Source organism: Sardina pilchardus, chromosome 21 (assembly GCF_963854185.1).
Source record: "Sardina pilchardus chromosome 21, fSarPil1.1, whole genome shotgun sequence".
Classification (NCBI taxonomy): Eukaryota; Metazoa; Chordata; class Actinopteri; order Clupeiformes; family Clupeidae; genus Sardina; species Sardina pilchardus.
The window spans coordinates 24,594,362-24,613,983 of record NC_085014.1 but is presented as its reverse complement, the minus strand read 5'-3'; the positions used below and the strand labels follow the sequence as shown (position 1 = coordinate 24,613,983).

General features: G+C 41.5%; 2 protein-coding genes across 3 annotated transcripts; one reads left to right on the top strand and one right to left on the bottom strand.

The window, feature by feature from the left end:
* Positions 1-4,835: 4,835 nt before the first annotated feature.
* LOC134069054 (polyadenylate-binding protein-interacting protein 2-like) lies at positions 4,836-8,054 on the bottom strand. Its single transcript, XM_062524900.1, has 4 exons — positions 7,905-8,054; positions 6,813-6,957; positions 6,540-6,716; positions 4,836-5,751 (listed from the first exon to the last, which is right to left on the bottom strand). Exons 2-4 carry the CDS (start codon positions 6,948-6,950, stop codon positions 5,695-5,697), a joined length of 372 nt encoding a protein of 123 aa, XP_062380884.1. The 5' UTR covers positions 6,951-6,957; positions 7,905-8,054; the 3' UTR covers positions 4,836-5,694.
* A 435-nt stretch (positions 8,055-8,489) lies between these two features.
* matr3l1.2 (matrin 3-like 1.2) lies at positions 8,490-18,905 on the top strand. 2 transcript variants are annotated; one of them, XM_062524357.1, is made up of 21 exons: positions 8,490-8,561; positions 10,065-11,021; positions 13,254-13,315; positions 13,430-13,468; positions 13,559-13,662; positions 13,926-13,984; positions 14,307-14,426; positions 14,560-14,685; positions 14,904-15,062; positions 15,156-15,280; positions 15,373-15,913; positions 16,035-16,149; positions 16,271-16,290; positions 16,377-16,499; positions 16,600-16,728; positions 16,806-16,928; positions 17,017-17,147; positions 17,366-17,675; positions 17,794-17,944; positions 18,036-18,151; positions 18,299-18,905. In XM_062524357.1, the coding sequence occupies exons 2-21, from the start codon at positions 10,224-10,226 to the stop codon at positions 18,350-18,352; spliced, it is 3,405 nt and encodes a 1,134-aa protein (XP_062380341.1). In that variant the 5' UTR covers positions 8,490-8,561; positions 10,065-10,223; the 3' UTR covers positions 18,353-18,905. The 2 variants fall into 2 exon arrangements, with proteins under 2 accessions (XP_062380341.1, XP_062380343.1); XM_062524359.1 differs by lacking the exon at positions 10,065-11,021 and having other exon boundaries at positions 8,497-8,561.
* The last annotated feature ends 717 nt before the right edge of the window (positions 18,906-19,622 follow it).

Genomic DNA, 19,622 nt, shown 5'->3' with positions numbered 1-19,622 from the left:
CATTTCAATAGCACAAACACGTGAGAAAACACAACAACACAATCGACTCTGGAGGGTCCAGTCTCATCCACGAGACCACATTCACACTGAGATGACCAACGACATATCATTATTTTGGAATGAAAGCGTGCGCAATGGTCTTGCTGAACAGCATTGATGCATTTAGGGAAGCGACTTGCTCTAAATACAATCCATACCAATTTAACACATTTTATTTGTATTTGCGCCACAAATAGGCTATAACATGCATTTGCATGACAGGTGCTAAACTCGCTCTGAAAACCTTGGACAGCACACTTTTAACAGAGCCGTATCCCTCCATTGAGAATTGTGAATGGGACGTGTGGAAGGATTGATTCTATTCTGTGGGGGTACATTCAGCAATTTATTTCATATCTATTTAAATACAATTTGAATTAAATTCAATTTTGCAGTTTGCACAGCATTAATCCCTGGGTATTAACGCGATTACTGTTCGCAAAAGATCTTTGAGTCAGAAAGTCTAATAGGAGTTTTCAGATGGTAATCCGTAGAATAATCCTTTCCCTTGGCGCAGAGGCAGGACCGCAGCCAGCGGACCTTTTCTACTGGTTAAAAAAGGGCAGAATAGGGCCATTACTTTTGAATGATAATTAATTCCTTGCTCCAGTGCTTCAATTGTACCAGGTTACTTCTCCCTATATCCCAAAGCTCTATTTCTTCATATGGACATTAAAACAGGAAAAGGGGAAAACTGCAAAATATTAGACATTTTGTCCTTTTAATCAGATATCTAAATATATTACAATGTTATGTAGGCTATATGTGTGTGTGTGTGCGTGCGTACGTGTGTGTGTGTGTGTGTGTGTGTGTGTGTGTGTGTGTGTGTGTGTGTGTGTGTGTGTGTGTGTGTGTGTGTTTGCATGTGTGTGTGTGTGTGTGTGTGTGTGTGTGTGTGTGTGTGTGTGTGTGATTATGTCTGTGTATGGGTCATTCCAAATACATTTTTATTATGAGCTCAGAAATAGCAACATTTCCAAATGCAGGTTCAATTGCAAGGATTGCCTGATTCTTATTTTTTTTTTAAATGCAATTTAGGTTACTTTTCAAAACCTGTCCCATGGTTGTGATGTCATGGAATCTCATTAAAGCCCAGCAGAATGCTAATTTTATGTCTTCATTGTTAGCTAGTCACAAAATGTACCAGTTCGTGAACCTGGCACTATCAATCAGATGTCCAGGCCGAAAAGCAAACCCGGGGCGAGCCATTCACTTGTCTTCATGTATTTGTACAAGTGCATAATTTACCTCTAGTTTACCCTACATTAGTGCTTACAATGAAACTTGTGTCTCTAAAGACTTTATAATTCAAAGTAACCAGGGCAACTTTTTGGTAAAACGTGAAGAAGCTTTGCCAATGTTATCCTATCGTTAAAAGAAAACAAATGTTCAACAATCCTTTAACGCTGACAAATGGTCACTACACTGACCTCACCAATCTCATTCAGTGGAACATCCGGACTACAGACAGCAAATCTGTCCTCTATCTAGTCCATTATTGTCAGTGATTTTGTTTTGTCTTTTATCTCATTAGATGTCCTTGTCAGCATGAAGGAAATAATGATTCTTCTGTTTTGCCTCTCCAATTTGTCCTCTTTTTCAGCATTTCTTCCCATTGTTTCTTTCCTTTTTGGCCACTGCACTTGTTGCTGAACTATCCTCACTGGGTAGCATTTGGTCACCTCAGTCGGCTCTGGTCATTTTTTTCCAGTAATCAACTTTGGAATAAAACAAACGGATGATTTCCATCGGTTGTCTTTCTGATCTCCGGCTTGTGGCACTCGATGCCCACATCTGAATGTGGGCGCAGGCAGTGGCATCACTTGTTGGAGACGCTCAAATGAGCCATATGGTTTGGAGTGCAATAACTTGAAGCCAGCGCCAACAATGGAGTAATTGAGAAGGGGAAGGGGACTGAGCTTGACTCGACAAAGCTGCAAAAGCAACTCCCTCTTTCACTCTAATGAAGCTGTTGTCTGAGAGACTGGGGTGGGGTGGGGTGCTGGGTCCGGTGGTGGACGTGATTTGTCATACAATCTGAATCTTTAGGAGGGCAGGAGAAAGACCTCCTCCCCATATGTCCTCTTATTTTGCATCTGAAAGCTACGGGTGAGGAGAATTGGGGGGCAGAGAAGGATGTAGGTAGCAACCAAGACAGTTCGGACGCCAGAGCTCTCTCCTTAGTTTCAGTTCAGGCAATTTTAGCACCAATCCAGGACATTTTTTTTCCATTTGTGGTAAAGGTCAGTGAGAACAGTTTAAAAATGAATACAAATAAAACACTTTTATGCACAATCCTGTTTACAAGAGTCGCAAGAAACTAGAGTTTGGGAAAATAGGCTTACCTCGTTCATGTTGGCTGATAGTAATTGATTCTCAAAAATAAAAACAATCTGATCTGATGTGAGGGTTTCACTGCTGAAACGTATGTGTGGGAAAAAGTAGTCACTGACAGCTAAAAGATTTTCGTTCACATGGCCTACTTATACATTAAGGAAAAAAAGAAAAAAGAGAAAATGTCAAAGAACCTGTCACTTTTTTTGTTGCAAAAATTGCTGGAGTGCTTTACAAATTGCCTCTGTCATACCATCACACTGTTGTCCTCAAGTGTTTATTATTCTTTAAACAAAAAAGACCCCCATGTTAGATTAGAACAATCAAAGGTCCAAAGCAGTCCTGTTTGATGGAATGCCACAAACAAAAGGAGCCTTGGAAACAAAAGCACTGCTCTTGCATTAGGTGTCCACAGTGAAGGAGTTAGACCACCAAGCAAAGAAGGTCCTCTGACTAGCTTGGCAAATGCAATTATGAAATAACAAAGGCAGCAATAGTTTCAGAAGTGTGGGCCTACTCTATTACAGCGTGGCTCCAATAACGTCCACATAGGGAGCAGGTGTAAACTACTGCTGCCGAGTGGCACTCAATCTCGGAGGGCTTTGAGATTTGGGCTTCTCAGTGAGGTGATCCGCATTGAGTGGAGAAGTTCTTTCATCCGCAAAAGGCTTCAAATAGATGTGTTGGCTGTGAGGCCCTCATTGAGATTGGCTTGCAGTGGAGCTGTATGTTGTTGCCAGTGTTGTAGCTGTTGTAGCATTATTGAGATTATAAAAGGACAGTACACTTCAAAGTTCTGAAAGAAAATGCCTTAAAACCCTTATGCCAACTAATTATCAGTTTGTGCTTTCAACATTTGTGCCATGTTATTGCTTAAGATCACAGTAACATTTTGATATTTAAACATAAAGATAGATCCTTTATGGGAACTTTCTATTGCATTCTAGTTGCACTAACTTGTATCCAGTCTCAGAAAGGTAAACTCATCCATTTATGATGACCTTTGAATGAGTATAGTTGAGTGAAATAGTGAGACATGCTAGTCAGCAGCCCTAGTCTGTTGTGATACAAGCATTCCAATGAGCATCCACAATGCCAAACAATGCTCTGTCTCTGATTGAACTGGGAGGGCATCAGGGGCCGGGGTTATATCTCGCCTCTGTCTACAATACACAAGGGCCGTGAACTTGTGACTGCAGGGACATCTGCATGCATTCTCTCATTGTCCCGTTCTTCTTTTTGATATCAAGGTTAATGATATGAGCGCCCAGCTCTGCACAAGAATGCAGCGCAGGCTAAATGAGGAAGTCCCAGAGGACGTTCCTCATGTTGGATAACTCTTTTTGTTGGGAACACCCTCGACCAACCCAAAATATTCGTGGACATCTGCCCAGGCTCATCAATATGCATAGACTCAGTCTGGGGGTATCTGACCTGCCTGAGCAACAATAGAGTAGCAGTCTGATCTATGGCAGACCACTGCTCCTGTCTTTATGCCCCAGTCAAAGAACAGCCTCTGAAAACTGTCCTTTTCAGCACAAACTTGTAGGACCTCTTTTCATCAAGAATCACTAGGACCCACAGACGTTCTCTTCACCCAAACGGTCCAGTCATTTGCCATTGTTCCTTCCTTTCACAAGACATAGATTTAGTGCACAAGACCCTATGGGGCGCAGCAAAATGACATTAAGCAAAATGGTAGCTTGATGCAATAATTCCACCTGCCAAAAATGGACACTGCAGTAGTTTTCTTATCTGGAAAGCACAGAGTAGACATATATTTTGTTTATGTTGTTTTGTTATTTATTGTAAACAAATTATAAGTATTTCTTCCAGTTCTTCTTATTTGTTGTTAATATATGACTGGAAAATACAAGAACACAAAGGCTGCCCTGACAACAAGTTAGATTGGTTAACATCGCCACCTAGTGGACAATAAGAATACAGCAACCTCAGTTTTTCAGGGCTTGCTCGAAGTTCAGACTTGATTTTCTCTAGACTCCTTCACGGTCCACGTCACAGAAAAGGTGTGCACATGTTGGAGTCAGAAAGCTTTCCATCCCATTGAACTGTGTGTGTGAATTGACTGAAATGTCAAGGAAACGTCAAGAGAAATGCTTTCTTGTACTACTTTTTTGCATGTACACTGGGCTTGCCAACCAGATAGACGTAGATGTTGGCCTAATGAATCTCTGGCCACTTGCTAACTTCGTCTACCCATTCTGTTATCAACTCAGGATCAGGCAGACAATCGCGATTAGAAAAACTAGTTTATCAAGGTACAGTTTGCGCTCCCTTGGGTAACAATGACCGTGCATAGCTTGAAAGCTCAACATGCTGGTCTACCAGCTGGGCCATTTTTCGGACCTCATGCTAGACGTGCACCCAAATAGGCTCTGGATGATTACAAACATTGAAGGTGTCTATTTGGATATGAATACACTAAGTAGAGATGCAACACATTATAGTTCAAAAAGGACCACAAATATTTATTTATATATGTATTAAAATATACATATTTTACAAAGTTTTATGTTTTTTTTCAAGCATTTCAAATATACTACATGGCAGTGTCAAATGCTCAGTTGAAACATAGAATAACAATGTAACAAATGTCACAAAACCACAGAAAAAACTGTAAACTGTAAACTGCAAAGCAATAACCACAACAAAAGATAAAAGTAAAAATGGGAGATTACCAAAAAAGAAACAGTAGCAAAGCATACTTGCTTAACAGTAGCTTTAAGGTATCATTTCTCTGCCATGTCACAAATGGCACAAAATGATAACCAACATATCTTAGCTAGTGATAGTTTCATGCCTCAACATTTCACTCAAGAATACTGAATTTAAAATGAAGAGAAAAGCAAGATGGGATATCTTCAATAGTTTTGAAAAGGTACAAATATCGCAAGAACTTTTGCATTACATATGAGTAGCATCTGACCAAACTGTACTCCTGTGCCCAGAACAAAATAGATATGGGGATAGTCGGTCACGTATACTAACTACTTCAGGAATACACACAATTACTGCTTCAAAATTGTATTTCCTCTCAGTATATACTTTTTGTTATATTTCTTTTTATATCTGAACACATTTCAATGCTTAAAATGGGCAAATGCTTAGTACTGATGTAATATTATGTAAAGTAATTAATCTGAGTTAATAATTTGGCCTCCGTGTTATTTGTGATCAACAGCTAAAGAAAAGAAAGCATAATCAAGACTGTAATAGTATTTGCCTATAGCATAGGCAAACTTTGGCAAAGCTTTAAGTGCAACAGGTGACAGACAAGTTACATTCTTCACAGGCCTGTAATCAGTACTTCATCCCAGGAACAAATTCTTTTGCATTAGGATTCAGATTGCTGTTTACCTGAAAAATAGAAGAACAGACAAAGAAAGAGACTTTAACGTTTTTAAAACGTGCTAATAGCATCAGTGAGAAGCTGTTAAAGGTACACTAGGCAGGTTTAGGTATTTATTTTTGCCGACTGTAGAGCTCCCTCTAGAGCAATATATTTTACTCTGCTGTTGTAAATAGTAAACTTCTCGTGACTTATCCCCCCTGTACACAGAGAAAATGCTTTTGTTGTAGAGGTGAAGGATTAACAAATGGCAAAAAAAACAGAGGCAGGCATTTCTGGTTCCAAAGAGTAAAAGTCCTGCCATATATTCTTTCTACCTGTGCACTTAACACAGGTGATATATATTATTTGATCTACCTATGATGAGCTGGATTCCAAAATGGTTGGATCAAATACTTGGCAGGATTTTTACTCTTGGAAACAGGAATGTCCGCATCTGGCAAAAATCTCCAAAAAGTTATATCTACTGACAAGGTAATGTTTCCCAATTCTCGCAAGATTTGTCGGGCCGCCGTTCTTGAAGCTGCATGACTAGTTTTCTCGGTAGCAACTCGCTACATCTATGCTGTATAGCTATGGTAAGTGAACAATTAGCCTATTACAAGTTCATTAACTATCAAGTTGGCTTCATAACGGTTATATTAAGGTGGGAATCTACACATACTGTATGTACATAAAGAATAACTACAAGTAAACCACACTAGTACAATATGAAAAATAGCAACTAGTATATACTCTGGTACAACATTAAGAATAACTGCAAGTATACCACACCACATTTGAAGAGCTGACTTACAACAATGTCATCTAACATGCATCCATCACCAATGACCAGTGCACTGAGTTGGTCCTGCAGTTGACTGAGGGGCTGAGGGAGATCACGTGCTGGTATGAACCAGTCCTGTTCTTCCTCCTCCAGCATCTCCTGGAAGCATCTCTCAATGAACTCTTCTTCCCACAACTCCTCTTCAATCTGATAAAAAAAAATCACACATATACCATTAAGGCGGGGCTGGTGGTCAAAGGGAATCACAAACACTTGAGATGGTGAAACAACGGCATCACACACCTGTCTGTTGAATTCTTCTTCATTTTCCATCCACATGTACTCAGCAAAGGGATCCTCTTCACTGTTCAGCTGGCCATTAAGGATGATGTCGCTTGGCCTAAAGCCTTGGCTGTTGCTGCTACGGCCTGGGTCTTTCATTTTGACTCTTTGACAAGTAATAAGATATACAGAGCAAAAATAAACACAACATGGTAGTTTTTCATGAGCTGAAGTAGAAGATCTAAGACCTCTTCCATAAAAATCCACATTATTGTTTGGACACCTTTACATTCAGTTCATGGACATTCAGCATGTACAACACGCTTCTACAAACTGTGACCTTATTATATTGGCTGTGTTCTAAGAGAAGACTGCTCATTTTCGTGCAGAGTGGCCTTATGACCATCTGAGCGGAGGGCTGAAGCGAAGCTTTCCATAGATATATCTATGGGATCTTTTGTTATATTCGCGGTTTTTAATCAGCATCATTTCATATGCTCAGGGCCCACCAACACAAGTTTGAAGAGAAATAACCTATTACACAAAATAACCCTCAAATATTATTTACTTCAGTTCATGGAAAATGAGACTGGTTTCAGTATTTTTGTTGAGTAAAATGTCAGAGCTGTATACTTTATTTAGGGCCCTATATTAATAGACTACAACTCAGCTGTCTCTAGTTTAAGACATTTTGTTTTGCAAGACGTAGCCTACTGAAGTTAAATTCTTTGCTTCGAAAACCAGTCGGACCGGATTTCACCTCAATCAAACATGTTGGTTGAAAAAGATAGGAGATCAGCTACGCGATATGCGTGATGACAGACTGATATAAAACGTTTAGAAAGAAAGCAATACAGCACAGGAAGTAGGCTACCTTGATAGTTTCAAAGGGAAACGGTCTGATGCAAACCGTCGACAGAAAAAAACTGCAAAAGCATTGAAAAGCGTCGAGTAAATTGTCTTGTGCTACACTGCATGCTAACCCAACTAAACTGAGGCACACAATGGGCATTGTATTAACCAGAAATCTGTAATGCATGTCATTTTTTTTTCAGTTTCTCTTATACTTCAGAATTTCAAAAACTACCCTTACTTAACCCACTAACCACTTACGTTAATATTTCCAGATATACTGTTTTGTTATTAGCACCACAACGGTGATCTTGCAAATCGCTTCAGTCCAGACAGACAAGTAGGCAGCGTAGCTCAGTCAGGGTAATGGCGACGACTTTCTCTCTGTTTACATTTTGAGACTGAACGAGAGGGGCCGAAACTCTTTGGCTGAAAGCCTCGGATTGATTGGTTAAATGGCACGACACTCACAGCCGCGCCCTCCTACGAGCCACTTTGCGTCAAACCAGAGAGATCTTTGGTCAAACAGCACTTCGTGCCCCACGTGAGATTCTCACAACCCACACTTTAGGCACACATAATGCAGCCAAACAGTGAACATAATTTTAATGGCTAAACACTCAACTTATTGCATACATTAACATGTTTACTGCATTGATAGAATATGCATGCCAAACGTGTATGATGTTGCATTAGAGTGCTATAGGCCCACATTGTAAAAATAACCCAATAAATAAATAGTTTGTGAAACGTTTTCCACGTCAGTGTAGCCAAATACACTCATAGACCTAAAAGAAAGGAACGTAGTTGCTCCAAAGCTGTAGAGGGCGCCAAAAAAATCAAAAGGTTGATGTTGAAGGACAAGCGCGCTCGCATCGCTGTACTGCTAGAGACTCCGGGCTCAGATATAGAAACTCAGTAAGTTTTTAAGTTTTATTGTATATTGTTGTGTGGTTGTGTGTTGTAATACTAACATCGTGAATGTAGTAATAATCTGTGTGATGATTTAGTCGCTGTTCCCACAACTTAAGAAAAACTATCGGTAGCAGCTAACTCTTCAGGTTAGGCCTTTTTCTCCCAAACGTTGCTTCGGCCAAGTTAATGTTAGGTTAAATGGCGGCCTTTAGCGTTAGATTTAGCTGGCTGTTAGAGGAATAACGCAATGCAACATAATGTGTTTGAAGTTTAATCGGCACTATAATTGAATAACCTGCTTATCTAGCATTGCAATTGTTTGTCAATCTAAATATAATCGTTAGCATCATGTTTGTCGTGCAGGTAGCTAGTTTGCTAACATTCCTAACAAGCTGGCTAATTCGGTTGACTAGCTAACATGAATCATGCCGAATGTAGTCAAGGCACAGCTGACCTGGACATAATAGTGAACGCCGTTGGCTTTTGTGGAATCAATTGTTTTATTTTATTGAGTTTTGTCCTCGTCAAATCTTGTGCATAGATTGTTGGCCGTCATATTTAAATGTAGCCGATGTTAGCTAGCTGAAGTTGATTTCATTAGCCTACAGTTACCTTTGAACCTTGCAACCTAACTAATGTCGAGGTCGATCAATTGACCAGTCAATGGCCTATCGCCATTGGTTTATCAACAAGTCGGTCAATAATATAATGTTGTTTTTATGAACATCACGTTAGTTGTATTAAGACTATCTATCGCATGTTTTTGTCTGCCTACAGCAATGTCGAAGGTATAGGTTTAGCAGACTGGTTTTCGTAGTAGTTAACGTTATGCTCCTTGGCATGCCTCGCATGCGTTTCCTGTCTTTCTTTGTATCTAATGCACACATTAGTGCGCGTCAATGCTGTTGAGCTGTCTCATTGGGCTGTTTCCCAATCCTCCCAGTTTTCCGTGGGAATCATATGTTCTTAGCGGTTATTAGATTGAAGTCTTCCCGTGCTTTTCCTAGTTATGTTAAGTTGATGTTTCAGATCTGCTTTAGGAAGTGATAATTTCTAATACGTTTATGATACTGGCTGAATGTTCATTTTGCGGGATGGGGGTGTTGGTTGGTCATCAAAACTTTCTTTTGATATAGACTTACAAGAATACTGACATCATTTGGCCTATCCTGCCTTATTCCCACCAAGCAGTCTTTGAGATCATGATGGTCATATATGCTATTTAAAATATTATTTACAGTTTTGCATTTTTCCCATTATGGAATTACTCTTTCCATAGCCTCATTTGTAGTCCTTTCGAATCTGTGATCCCTCTCAGTAGTATCCTCTCCTGTCCTGTGTTCTGGCTTTGAAAGTGATTCTTCCAGCTACGTTTTCCACAGGAAAATTCTTGAGAGTGTTATTATTGACCATATATCTACTTATTGAATTGTTATCGCTGACCTATGCCTCTGATGTCTAAATTGAAGGCATGCTAGAATTTATTGCTTCATTGTGTTTCTGCAGACTAATTTCATTTTGCCATAGAAGAGGAGTTGTCCTTTCACATCACTGATTTGTCTTTCGGTCTTTGAACTGAATTTTTCCCTTGGATCTCACTTTTGAGGACTTTCTTCAGCGGTCTTACTCTGCTCTTGCCATCCAGAGCACAACTCTTCCTCAGCAATGTCCCAGAAGATTCCGGGCGACAGTGCTCAGAAAGGCTTTGCGGTAGGGCGCGGGCTACTTGCCGCTGCTGAAACGTTGAATTACAGCATGGGTGAGCATAGCTCCAACAGCCTTTATGGCTCCACTTCCCGACCAATGAGCAACATGGCTAGAGGCCCAGGAGGCGGACAAGGAAAAGACCATGACCCTCAGCTCTCCCGTCGTGTGGGCAGTCACCTTAGCAACACTATGAAGCTGTTCGCCAGCCTTGGTCTGTCGCCTACAGACTTGGATGAGCTGGCTCAAGTTCCAGAGGAGAACATCAGCGTGGAAACTTTGCCCAATCTTATCATGCAGCTTAAGAACCGGAAGGTGGAGGCCAACCGCCGCATGTCTGGCGACCCTAGGGACATGTCTGCCCTCTCCCCAGAAACCTCGTACCGAGCAAGTAGAGACAACTGGGGAGATATGCAGGAAGGGCACCTGGACCCCTCCATGGGGCAATCATCAGGCCGCGGTGCACAAGGCGACTTTGGTTACGGTTCCATGCAAGACATGTCCTCTCGAGGGTACGACCGAATCGATTACGGCCACGCAGGTGCCAGCAATGGCAACCGAGACCGTCAGTATTCCGAGCTTTCCCATGACTCTTACCGTGGGCTTGGCATGGGCTCCTCTTCAACACCTGACAGCATGCTTATGCAGAGAAGAATGGGGTCCCCTTCCCAGGGTAAAGTGCAGGACTTCTTGGGAGTCATGCCCCACATGTTTCCACATGTGTGTTCCCTTTGTGACTTTGATGTGCATTCTACCATGGTGAGTAATCCACACCACTTTGTATTCCATATACACATACCCTAATACTCTCTGCATCGACTTCTTAAAGTGGGTGACTTCATTTCTTTTATTGACATTGGCCTAGCTGTTCAACAGAAGTCAAAAATCTGTTCTCTCTTTCATTCAACTTCACTCCTTTTTGAGCAATCATGCTACAAAATATAATCTATTCTGTTATGATTGTCTAGGTTGTCATTGGTATCTTTTCAAGTGATTTCAAGTTAAAATTAATTTCTTGTTAAGTTACTTGTTACAAGTTTTGGGTTTGAGCAGATATTTAGCAGCCTAGTTAACCAGGGTATTTTGGTATAATTTAAAAAAAGATTAAAGATAGCCTAAAGATAACATTATAATTGTTTGCGAGAACAATACACTAGCAATGGGGTTTTTTTTTTCGGTTACATGATGTCAGTTTTGCCACAGACTTGTATATGCCAGTCTAGAAGATCAACTGGAGAATGCACTGACAATCATAAAAGCTGAAAGAAAATCTGGTACCTCAACTAAACTTGCGCATCATTTCCCATCATATCTCATCAAGATGTTTTTTTAAGAGCAGATTCTCAAGCTGTGAGATGTATTTACAACGGCAAAGTGAAACATATTCTTAGGGACTCTGGTTGGAGGCCATTAAAAGATATCCAAAACAACATTGGATACCCGAGTTTTGTGCTGTTTATCTTGTACAACAGACACAATAGCGAAAATCTAAGCATCTAGTTTCTTTACCGGCAGCCTTTTTGTTTGCGCAAAATCAACTCAAGGATGCTCAGATGATGTGGATGACTGCACTGTTGCTCATCTGTCCTTCCTCGTGTAAGGCCCGCCCAAACTATTTGATTGACTCGAACATCTCTGGTAATGGCACATAGACTTCTCAATGGAGTGACAGACCGAACTTCTCAAACTCAAATTTTGTGGGCAGAGACAGAGTAAATGTGGGCAGGCTTCTATGCTAAGACACATTGCTAGCAACAAACAAACTCTGCCAAGCGAAAACATAACCGCCTCCTGGAACCAGGCGATGATCCGGATCTCTCCTAAAATTTCCTGAAAATTTCATTGAAATCCATACATAACTTTTTGAGTTATCTTGCTAACAAACAGACAGACAGACAAACAGTGAAACAAACAAACCCCAATGAAAACACAACCTCCTTGGCGGAAGTAACAAAGTAGACCAGCTCAGTTTGCTCTTGATAAGTGTGTCAGCAAAAAATGGAAGTTGTTACAACAAATTGTTGTGTTTTATTTAGCTTAGAATTAACCGATCACATCTATGTACATAGGGACTGAATCTACCTTTTGTGTTAAACAGGCTCTGTGGACAGCCCATACTCACATAAAACGTAACAAACTGTTCCAGCCAATGACCAACAAGATGTGTGTTTAGGACTAAGTTTTTTAAGGACTAAGACTTTAGGTTAAGTTCAAATTGCACAGGAGGGTTGAGGGTTGCGAGCTAGCTCTGTGTTTTGTTTGAACATCAACAGAAGTGAAGTTACCCAACATTGCTTAGAGCACATGTACACAAAAAAGCATCCTATTTATTGTACACGTGGCCCTAAAACAGTGGTCAATCTCTTTAGGAAGGTCATGAAACAAGCCGAGCTCCTTGACAATCTGAAAAGAGATTTTATTTTGTTACTGTGATAGAATAAAGAAATCAATGTGAATGTTAGCCTAGCCAGCTAGACCAACATCAAGATGTAGGGTCTAGAAACTCACCATAGCAGGGCTCAATTGGAGGGGTGGGATAAACGGTTGTCTTTCAAATTCCCTCTCCACGCAATAGGATAGCGCTAAACAAATCATCATCTTTTTTTCAAGTAGCAGGATGCTTAACGGTCGCAACTTTTGATCGTATGTCAGTCATCATTATGTTAAGCCCGCCCACCGACTTCTGCTACCACTCGACTGTTTTCCCCAAAGGCCAAATTTGATCACCGTTTTATGCTTCAAGAGAACATCAACCGACTGCAAGCACAGAGAGTATGTGGACTTTGTGGTTTTGACCTGACAGCGAAATAAAGAAATGGTTAGGGTTTATGGTAATGGGCCATATTGAGATCAAATAGCTGAGCAAACCCAAAACTTTTAAAACCTTAATGAAATATCTGCCTGTTTCCAGTCATTTAATAGCCACGTCATAGCAGTTTGAAGGTTAATCATGTGCAGATGTCAAAATAATTTTTCTTTGCTCTCCCACAGGAATGGAACCAGCATACCAATGGCTTACGCCATTCAGAAAACTGCAGACTCCTCTTGCAGATGTAAGGATTTAGTATGATTTATATAAAGAACTAAATGTATGGAGTTCATATGTTTTTTGGTCACACTGCACAGCTGTCAACCGACTAACAATGGAAAACCTGCCGTTTTTTTAGGTATCCAGATTGGGATCCTCACATGCCCTCCACCAGAATGTACGTACCTTTAAAATGTATATGTCATTTTTAGCTGATCTGTTGACGACTGAAAAAAATAAAACGTAGAAACTCGCTTATATTTTGAAGCTCGGGACCACATCCAATGGACACACCCAACCGTTCCGATGGCCTTCTAGGGGCTGCCCCACGAGGACCTGGTCTACAGAGAGGGGGCATGAGTTCCGGCTGGGGTAAGTCCATAATATCCCACCTGTTAACCCGAGGCTTAAATGTTGATTTGGCAGGCATGGTTGCGGTCAAGGCACGGTTTTGTCTTTTTTGTAATTTGCATATAGCACCGTCGTGCCGTTTATACACAATGCGGCCAGTATACAGGAAATCACTCTGTCTGTGTGTGTTCAGGCGAGGGAAAGGGGGAGAAGAAAGGCCGACTGACCGACATTGAGATAGAAAGTCCCCCCTATAGATAATGCCTCTGATCTGTTCATTGCAGGGTCTGATTCTGGCTATGGATTTTCAAACAAATCTCAGTCGCTTCCTGGACCTGGAAAGGTAGGACATGACATGACTTGTAGAACACTGTGAATGTGCTACTATTTTCCACAATATTACAGAGTTAGTATCAGGCAGTCATGCAATGCACTTGTCAACCAACAAATGAATTATGTATGTGAGCCACAAACAGTTTGGTACTTCCCATTTCTTATCCTCATTCAATGGCACTCTGACCTAGGATGACCCACAGTCTCAGCATTATTCTTTGTCTTCATGTGTCATACAGATCGATAGATAAATGGATGGATAATCAGTCACAGGGACTTAATTTGTCTTGTTAATGTTTGTCACCTTTTCCCCTTTTCTTTTCCCCCTATAGGTCAGAAGAGGCAGAGTTGTGGTGATAAAATATGACAGGAAGCCACTGTCGTCAAACAGCCTTTTTGCTCTAGCAAAACCTTTTGGGACTATCCGTGAGCATCTAGTGCTGAAAAAGAAGGTACCTGGCAAAAATGTTATTTCATATTGTGCCACATAGCCATGACATTCTCAGCTTGTCATCGTTCATATTTGAGCCATTTGAACTGGACCTGCTTTTAATCATTGTACATCTGTGTACTCTCTCACGCCAGGCCTTCCTTGAAATGGCAACTCATGAAGAGGCTCTGGCTGTGGCGGAGTTCTATACGAGGAAACCTGCAATGGTGCATGCAAGAGAAGTCCAGGTGTACTTGTCCAGAGAGATTGCTGTGATTGATGTAAGACTTTTTTTGGTACATTTTAGATAACTATTATATGACTGTCTGGAATTTTGTCAAGTCTTTGTGAGATTGTGTTTTATTTTGAATGTTATGGGAAGTATGTAAATAGCCATAGCCATAACCAAGTATGTATCTGGATAGTTTTCATTTTTAAGCCCTAATTATGAAGTTCTTATTTACTAATCTCTGTTTGAAATATGTGTTTTCTTGTGTAGAAAAGTCAAAGTGAGAAGGAACCGGCAGACCCTAAAGGCAGACAAAGCCAAGTTGTTTTTTTCTCAAATCTACCAAGAGATCACGAGAAGAAGTCCGAGTTGCTCACAGTCGCCCGTCGGTTTGGCACGGTTGAGAAGCACCTGTTCTTGAATGGCGAGGTAGATTGCTCCGTCTGGATTTCAGAATGATCTTCCCCTGTGTTCTTTGCACATGATCAAGCAGTCAAATTCTCTGTGTTCATTTCCTCACAGGCATTTATTCAAATGGAAACTCCGGATGACGCAGAAATGTTAGTGAAATACTACACCTTGAACCCTCTGACCATCAGAGGGAAAAGCATCCGCCTGAACATCTGTACTAAATACAAGACCCTAACGTAAGGAAAAACACACTTGACTTGATTTGAAACAAAACGTTTCCATATATTTTTGTACAGGTTAATAACTCTGATGGATGTTGTTGTTACAGGGTGAATCCTGGCAGGGGTGGCCAAAGCAGGGACAGAAAGGGCAACAGCTCCGTATCCAAAACGTCATCTAAGAGCCAGAGGTCCTCCACTTCCTCCAAAGGCAAGGAAAGCACGTCCGAGAAGGCGGACACATCCCAGGCCGCCGAAGAGGACGATGACGCCCAGGCTGAAGGATCGGGAGACGAAGTGGCCGGGGTCATGGAAGGGGACGACCAAGAGGAGGGCGACCAGGAACCTGACCAGGACGAGCAGATGGAGGAGCCTGCCGAAGCAGAAGAGGCAGGCCAGGAGGAGGACGCCGAGGAGGGGGGAGATGCGAAGCCATCTGCTGAAGCGGAGGGTGACGAAGAAGCTGACGCCGTTGCAGCTTCACAAGAGGAAGCCCAGGAGGAGGAGAAAGAGGGCACCTCAAAGGACGACGCTGCACAGGAGGAGGAGGAGGCAGCTGAGCCATCCCACTCGACCGAGACGGGCAAAGACGCCGAGCCAAATGAGGGAGCTCAGGATGACAGCGTTGCTGAGGAGCCGTCAGAGGACCAGGCAAGTTGCTACATCATTTGTGGTGTTCATGACATGTACTGTAGGGCATGCACTGCTGTGTCTGAGTCATTCACTTGTACACTTAATGTTTTGTAGTAACACCTAGTCTTGTGTGTTGTAGTCTGGTGAGCCAGATTTCCCTGAGAACATGGATGAGTTTGTTACTCTGGACGAGTTGGCTGATGAAGATGATGGAGACAGACTTGATTCAAAGTCTAGAGGAAGGGACTCATCAGGTTTGTGATTGTGTCTTACGTTGCACGCTTACTGGAAGTCATTTAATTATGCATTTTGTGTTAATATGAGCACAGTGTACGTTAACATCTCGTGTTAATGTTATTTTTTATGTTTCAACAGGAAGCTCAAGGAAGAGTGGGGTAAGTGACATGTTTAGTGTAATAATACGATTTTTTGAGGAATCCTCTCACTTTCTGTGGAAAAACAATATATGTTTTCCTTGTAGGGACTGAGAGTCGTCAATGTCGTTGGATTTAGAAGAGGCATTGATTACCTTGACGAAATCCTGTCACTCGCCAAGCCATTTGGAAAAGTTGTCCGTCACCTGGTTCTGAATGTTCGGCCTGAGGTGAGTCAAACTGAACATTGCAAATGAGTGTTTTAAAAAAAATAATTAAGATGATCTGATGGGATTATAGTAACGGCTTGCTCATTTCTTCTCATATCAGGCTTTCCTGGAGCTCTCAAATGAGGAAGAAGCTAGGGCTATGGTCAGCTTCTACAACAGTAATGTGCTCCCGTCTGTGTGTGGCAAAGCAGTGAAGATTTACCATTCTCAGACTTACGCAACCATTCAGGTAAGGATTTCTCTCAGTGCATTGTTTTTGTTGTATTTTCAAGTAGACTCTCTACAGACAATCTCTTCTCTACACAGAGCGGCAAAGTCATATATGTAGGACAAATCCCATACTTCAAAACATCAGACGCAACCCTCCTGAAAATTGCCGAGCCATTTGGAAAGATCAGACGCTACTACATGAATCGATCTCGCAATGAGGTAATGCAATCTGTGTTTCACAGGTTGATGGTTTCAAAAACATTATTTGAGGAATTGAGCCGTGTGCTAAAGTTCCGTTTTTCCACAGTGTTTCATTGAAATGGAGAGGGGGGAAGATGCCGAGGCGATGGCAGAGGCCTACAAGAACAGTCCACCCAAATTCCAAGGAAAACGTCTGACTGTCTACATGAGCAGGAAATACAAACAGCTCAAACATGGGTGAGTTTCCAGACCCACCACAGCAGATGTGTGTCTACTTTAATGTTAAAGAAAGTAGATGTCCGCACACTGGAGACTCCAAACCGACAAGGTTTATTTAAAAAAAAAAACGTGCAACGTTTCGACCCACCAGGGGTCTTCTTCAGGCATCATCATCTACTTTAGAGTCCCATGGCATATGCTTACATGGCTCTCTTCTCTTCTCTTCTCCCACTCAGACACAGACCGCCGAGCCCGGAGCCTGAGGAGAAACGTCCGGCAAAGAGGGAGCGCGCGGCCACAGACGGGCAGAACACGGGCGACTCGCCCGGCAAGGCTGCTGCCAAGAAGGACGAGCAGCCTCCCACCAAGAAGCTGAAGGAGGAGAAGGAGGCCGAGCAGCCGGACGCCGTGGAAACGTCAACGGCAGAAGTGCCCAGTGAGCAGCCCGAGGAGAAGGAGGAAGAGGGGGAGGGAGAGGACGAAGGGCAAGCGGAGAAGGAAGAGAAACAGGACAGCACAGATGACCAAAAAAATAATACTGAAGAGGTACACATCTGCACTACTAGTATACATACAGTACACCCAATGAATCTGAGGCTTTTGTCATTTTGTTTAGGGGGTTTTTCTCCCCCTCTCTAATGTCCTATATTTTTGGTATCAAAAGGACCCCAAAACTGGAGCCGTTGAACCACCAGCGGCCTCTTCCATTGAGGATGCCCCAAAGGCTGAAGAGGCGGCCCCCACTGAGCCTGCTGAGAAAAAGCCTGAGCCTACCCCACTTACTCTTGGTGCATATGAGCCAAACACCCCTGTTGGTAAGAGAGATTTAAAATATGCATGGACGTGTTTTTGAAAAGGAAAAACTTACTCCATACCGAAAATGATTATTTGTGTGTACAACTTCAGGTGTGGAGTTTGTGAAGATGGGTTACTACTGCCGAGTGTGCTTCCTCTTCTACTCTAATGAGGAGACCGCTAAGAAGACTCACTGCAGCAGCAAGGCCCACTATGAAAAACTGAAGGTATGGTGAAACATACACTCTTAAATTCATTAACTGATTTGTTAGTTAGTAGTCACCTTGAGATTTTTTTTGCCTTGAAACTAAGTTATGTTATTATGCTGCCTGGCTGTTTACTAAGCAAACTTTGTTTTCCCTCTTTATATCCAGAAACACCTTGAAAAGGATAAAGCAAAAGCACTGAGCTCTGGCGCGAAGAACTGAATTCCTATTTTTCTTTATTATTTTTGTTTTTTTTGCAAAGGTCTAGATTTTTTTTTTTTTTTTTTTTTTTAGAATTGTGCTCATTCAGTTCCAGGGGAAGTATTCTTTTCCATTTTATACCTGTCTACTTACTGTGATGAGGTAAAAAGGCTTGCATAAATATTCTGAGCTTGTTATAAAAGTTCTGTTTTGCATGCAGATTCCTTTGAATGTAATTATCATTGTTTAGTTTATTACAACCTTTTACCACATTTCTGTGTTTTGTGGCTTTTGTTTTCACATTTTATTAAATGCACCTCTATGAAATGTAGGGATGTACGTATGTATGTATGACAAATGCATAAAAATGGTCATTCATGAAATAGTCATTGAAGTCTTTGTACACTGGGTAACAACATGCCCAGGTTTGCCATTTATACATAAATGCATCAGTTCTCTGCCTGATGAGAGCCCTTAACACAACTAAAGATCAAGACTGGGCTGAATTTACCAGTCCCTATGTACATGTTCCTGTTTTGTATGAAAGGGGTATTAAATAAATGTTTAATTTACATTGGTATGCTTTTATTCCAAGTTGCTCTTGGTAACCATTTATGAATGCTTTGGTGTCCACATAGATTTTTAGGGGGCAAGTGTGCAAGATGAAACCAGACAGGGTTAGTAACCAAGGATTTTTGATGAAACTGCAGAAATGGATTTCAAAATGTACCAGGACTAGCCAAAATCTGAAACTTTTGGTCAGTCATATGGATTGCTGAGCTGCATTCTCTGTGCTTGTTAGATGAGAATGCAGTCCATCAGTATATCCGGGAACACCAGGCACAGTTTACTTGCAGGCCTTCTCTGAAGAGTGCAAACAGTTGAGATTGTGTCAAGTTAAAAGAAAATGCCAGGAATGAATTACTGCACTTGATGTGTGAAGCATATTTAAATCCTTTATCTATGCAATACATAGACATTCTACCAGAAATCTACATTTACTCTTCTGGGATTGTTTCAATTAATGGAACTTGTAATCCAACAATTTTATTCTTTTGGGGGAAAGAGCAATACATGCACACGCACATGCAATATTCAGAACTCTCTTGAAGATGTTACCTTTATATTAGCTTTATCAATCGTCTCAGATGTAGGCTATGGATTGAGAAGGGGCGAGAGGATTACATGGCTTTTGAGAACAGAACACCGCATAAAGATGTTGTCAAAGATTGTTGTCATTGTGTGTAGCTTTGCTCGTCTGTTACTCCAGGCCAGCTGGTGGCGGTGTGTT

Coding starts and splice junctions, on each gene's coding strand:
- LOC134069054 (XM_062524900.1), bottom strand. CDS start 6,950: ATGAAAGACCCAGGCCGTAGCAGCAACAGCCAAGGCTTTAGGCCAAGC. Junction 6,717..6,812: donor AAGAAGAATTCAACAGACAG/GTGTGTGATGCC, acceptor TTTTTTTATCAG/ATTGAAGAGGAGTTGTGGGA. Junction 5,752..6,539: donor GCATGTTAGATGACATTGTT/GTAAGTCAGCTC, acceptor TCTATTTTTCAG/GTAAACAGCAATCTGAATCC.
- matr3l1.2 (XM_062524357.1), top strand. CDS start 10,224: ATGTCCCAGAAGATTCCGGGCGACAGTGCTCAGAAAGGCTTTGCGGTA. Junction 16,729..16,805: donor AGACTTACGCAACCATTCAG/GTAAGGATTTCT, acceptor TTCTCTACACAG/AGCGGCAAAGTCATATATGT. Junction 17,945..18,035: donor TGAGCCAAACACCCCTGTTG/GTAAGAGAGATT, acceptor GTACAACTTCAG/GTGTGGAGTTTGTGAAGATG.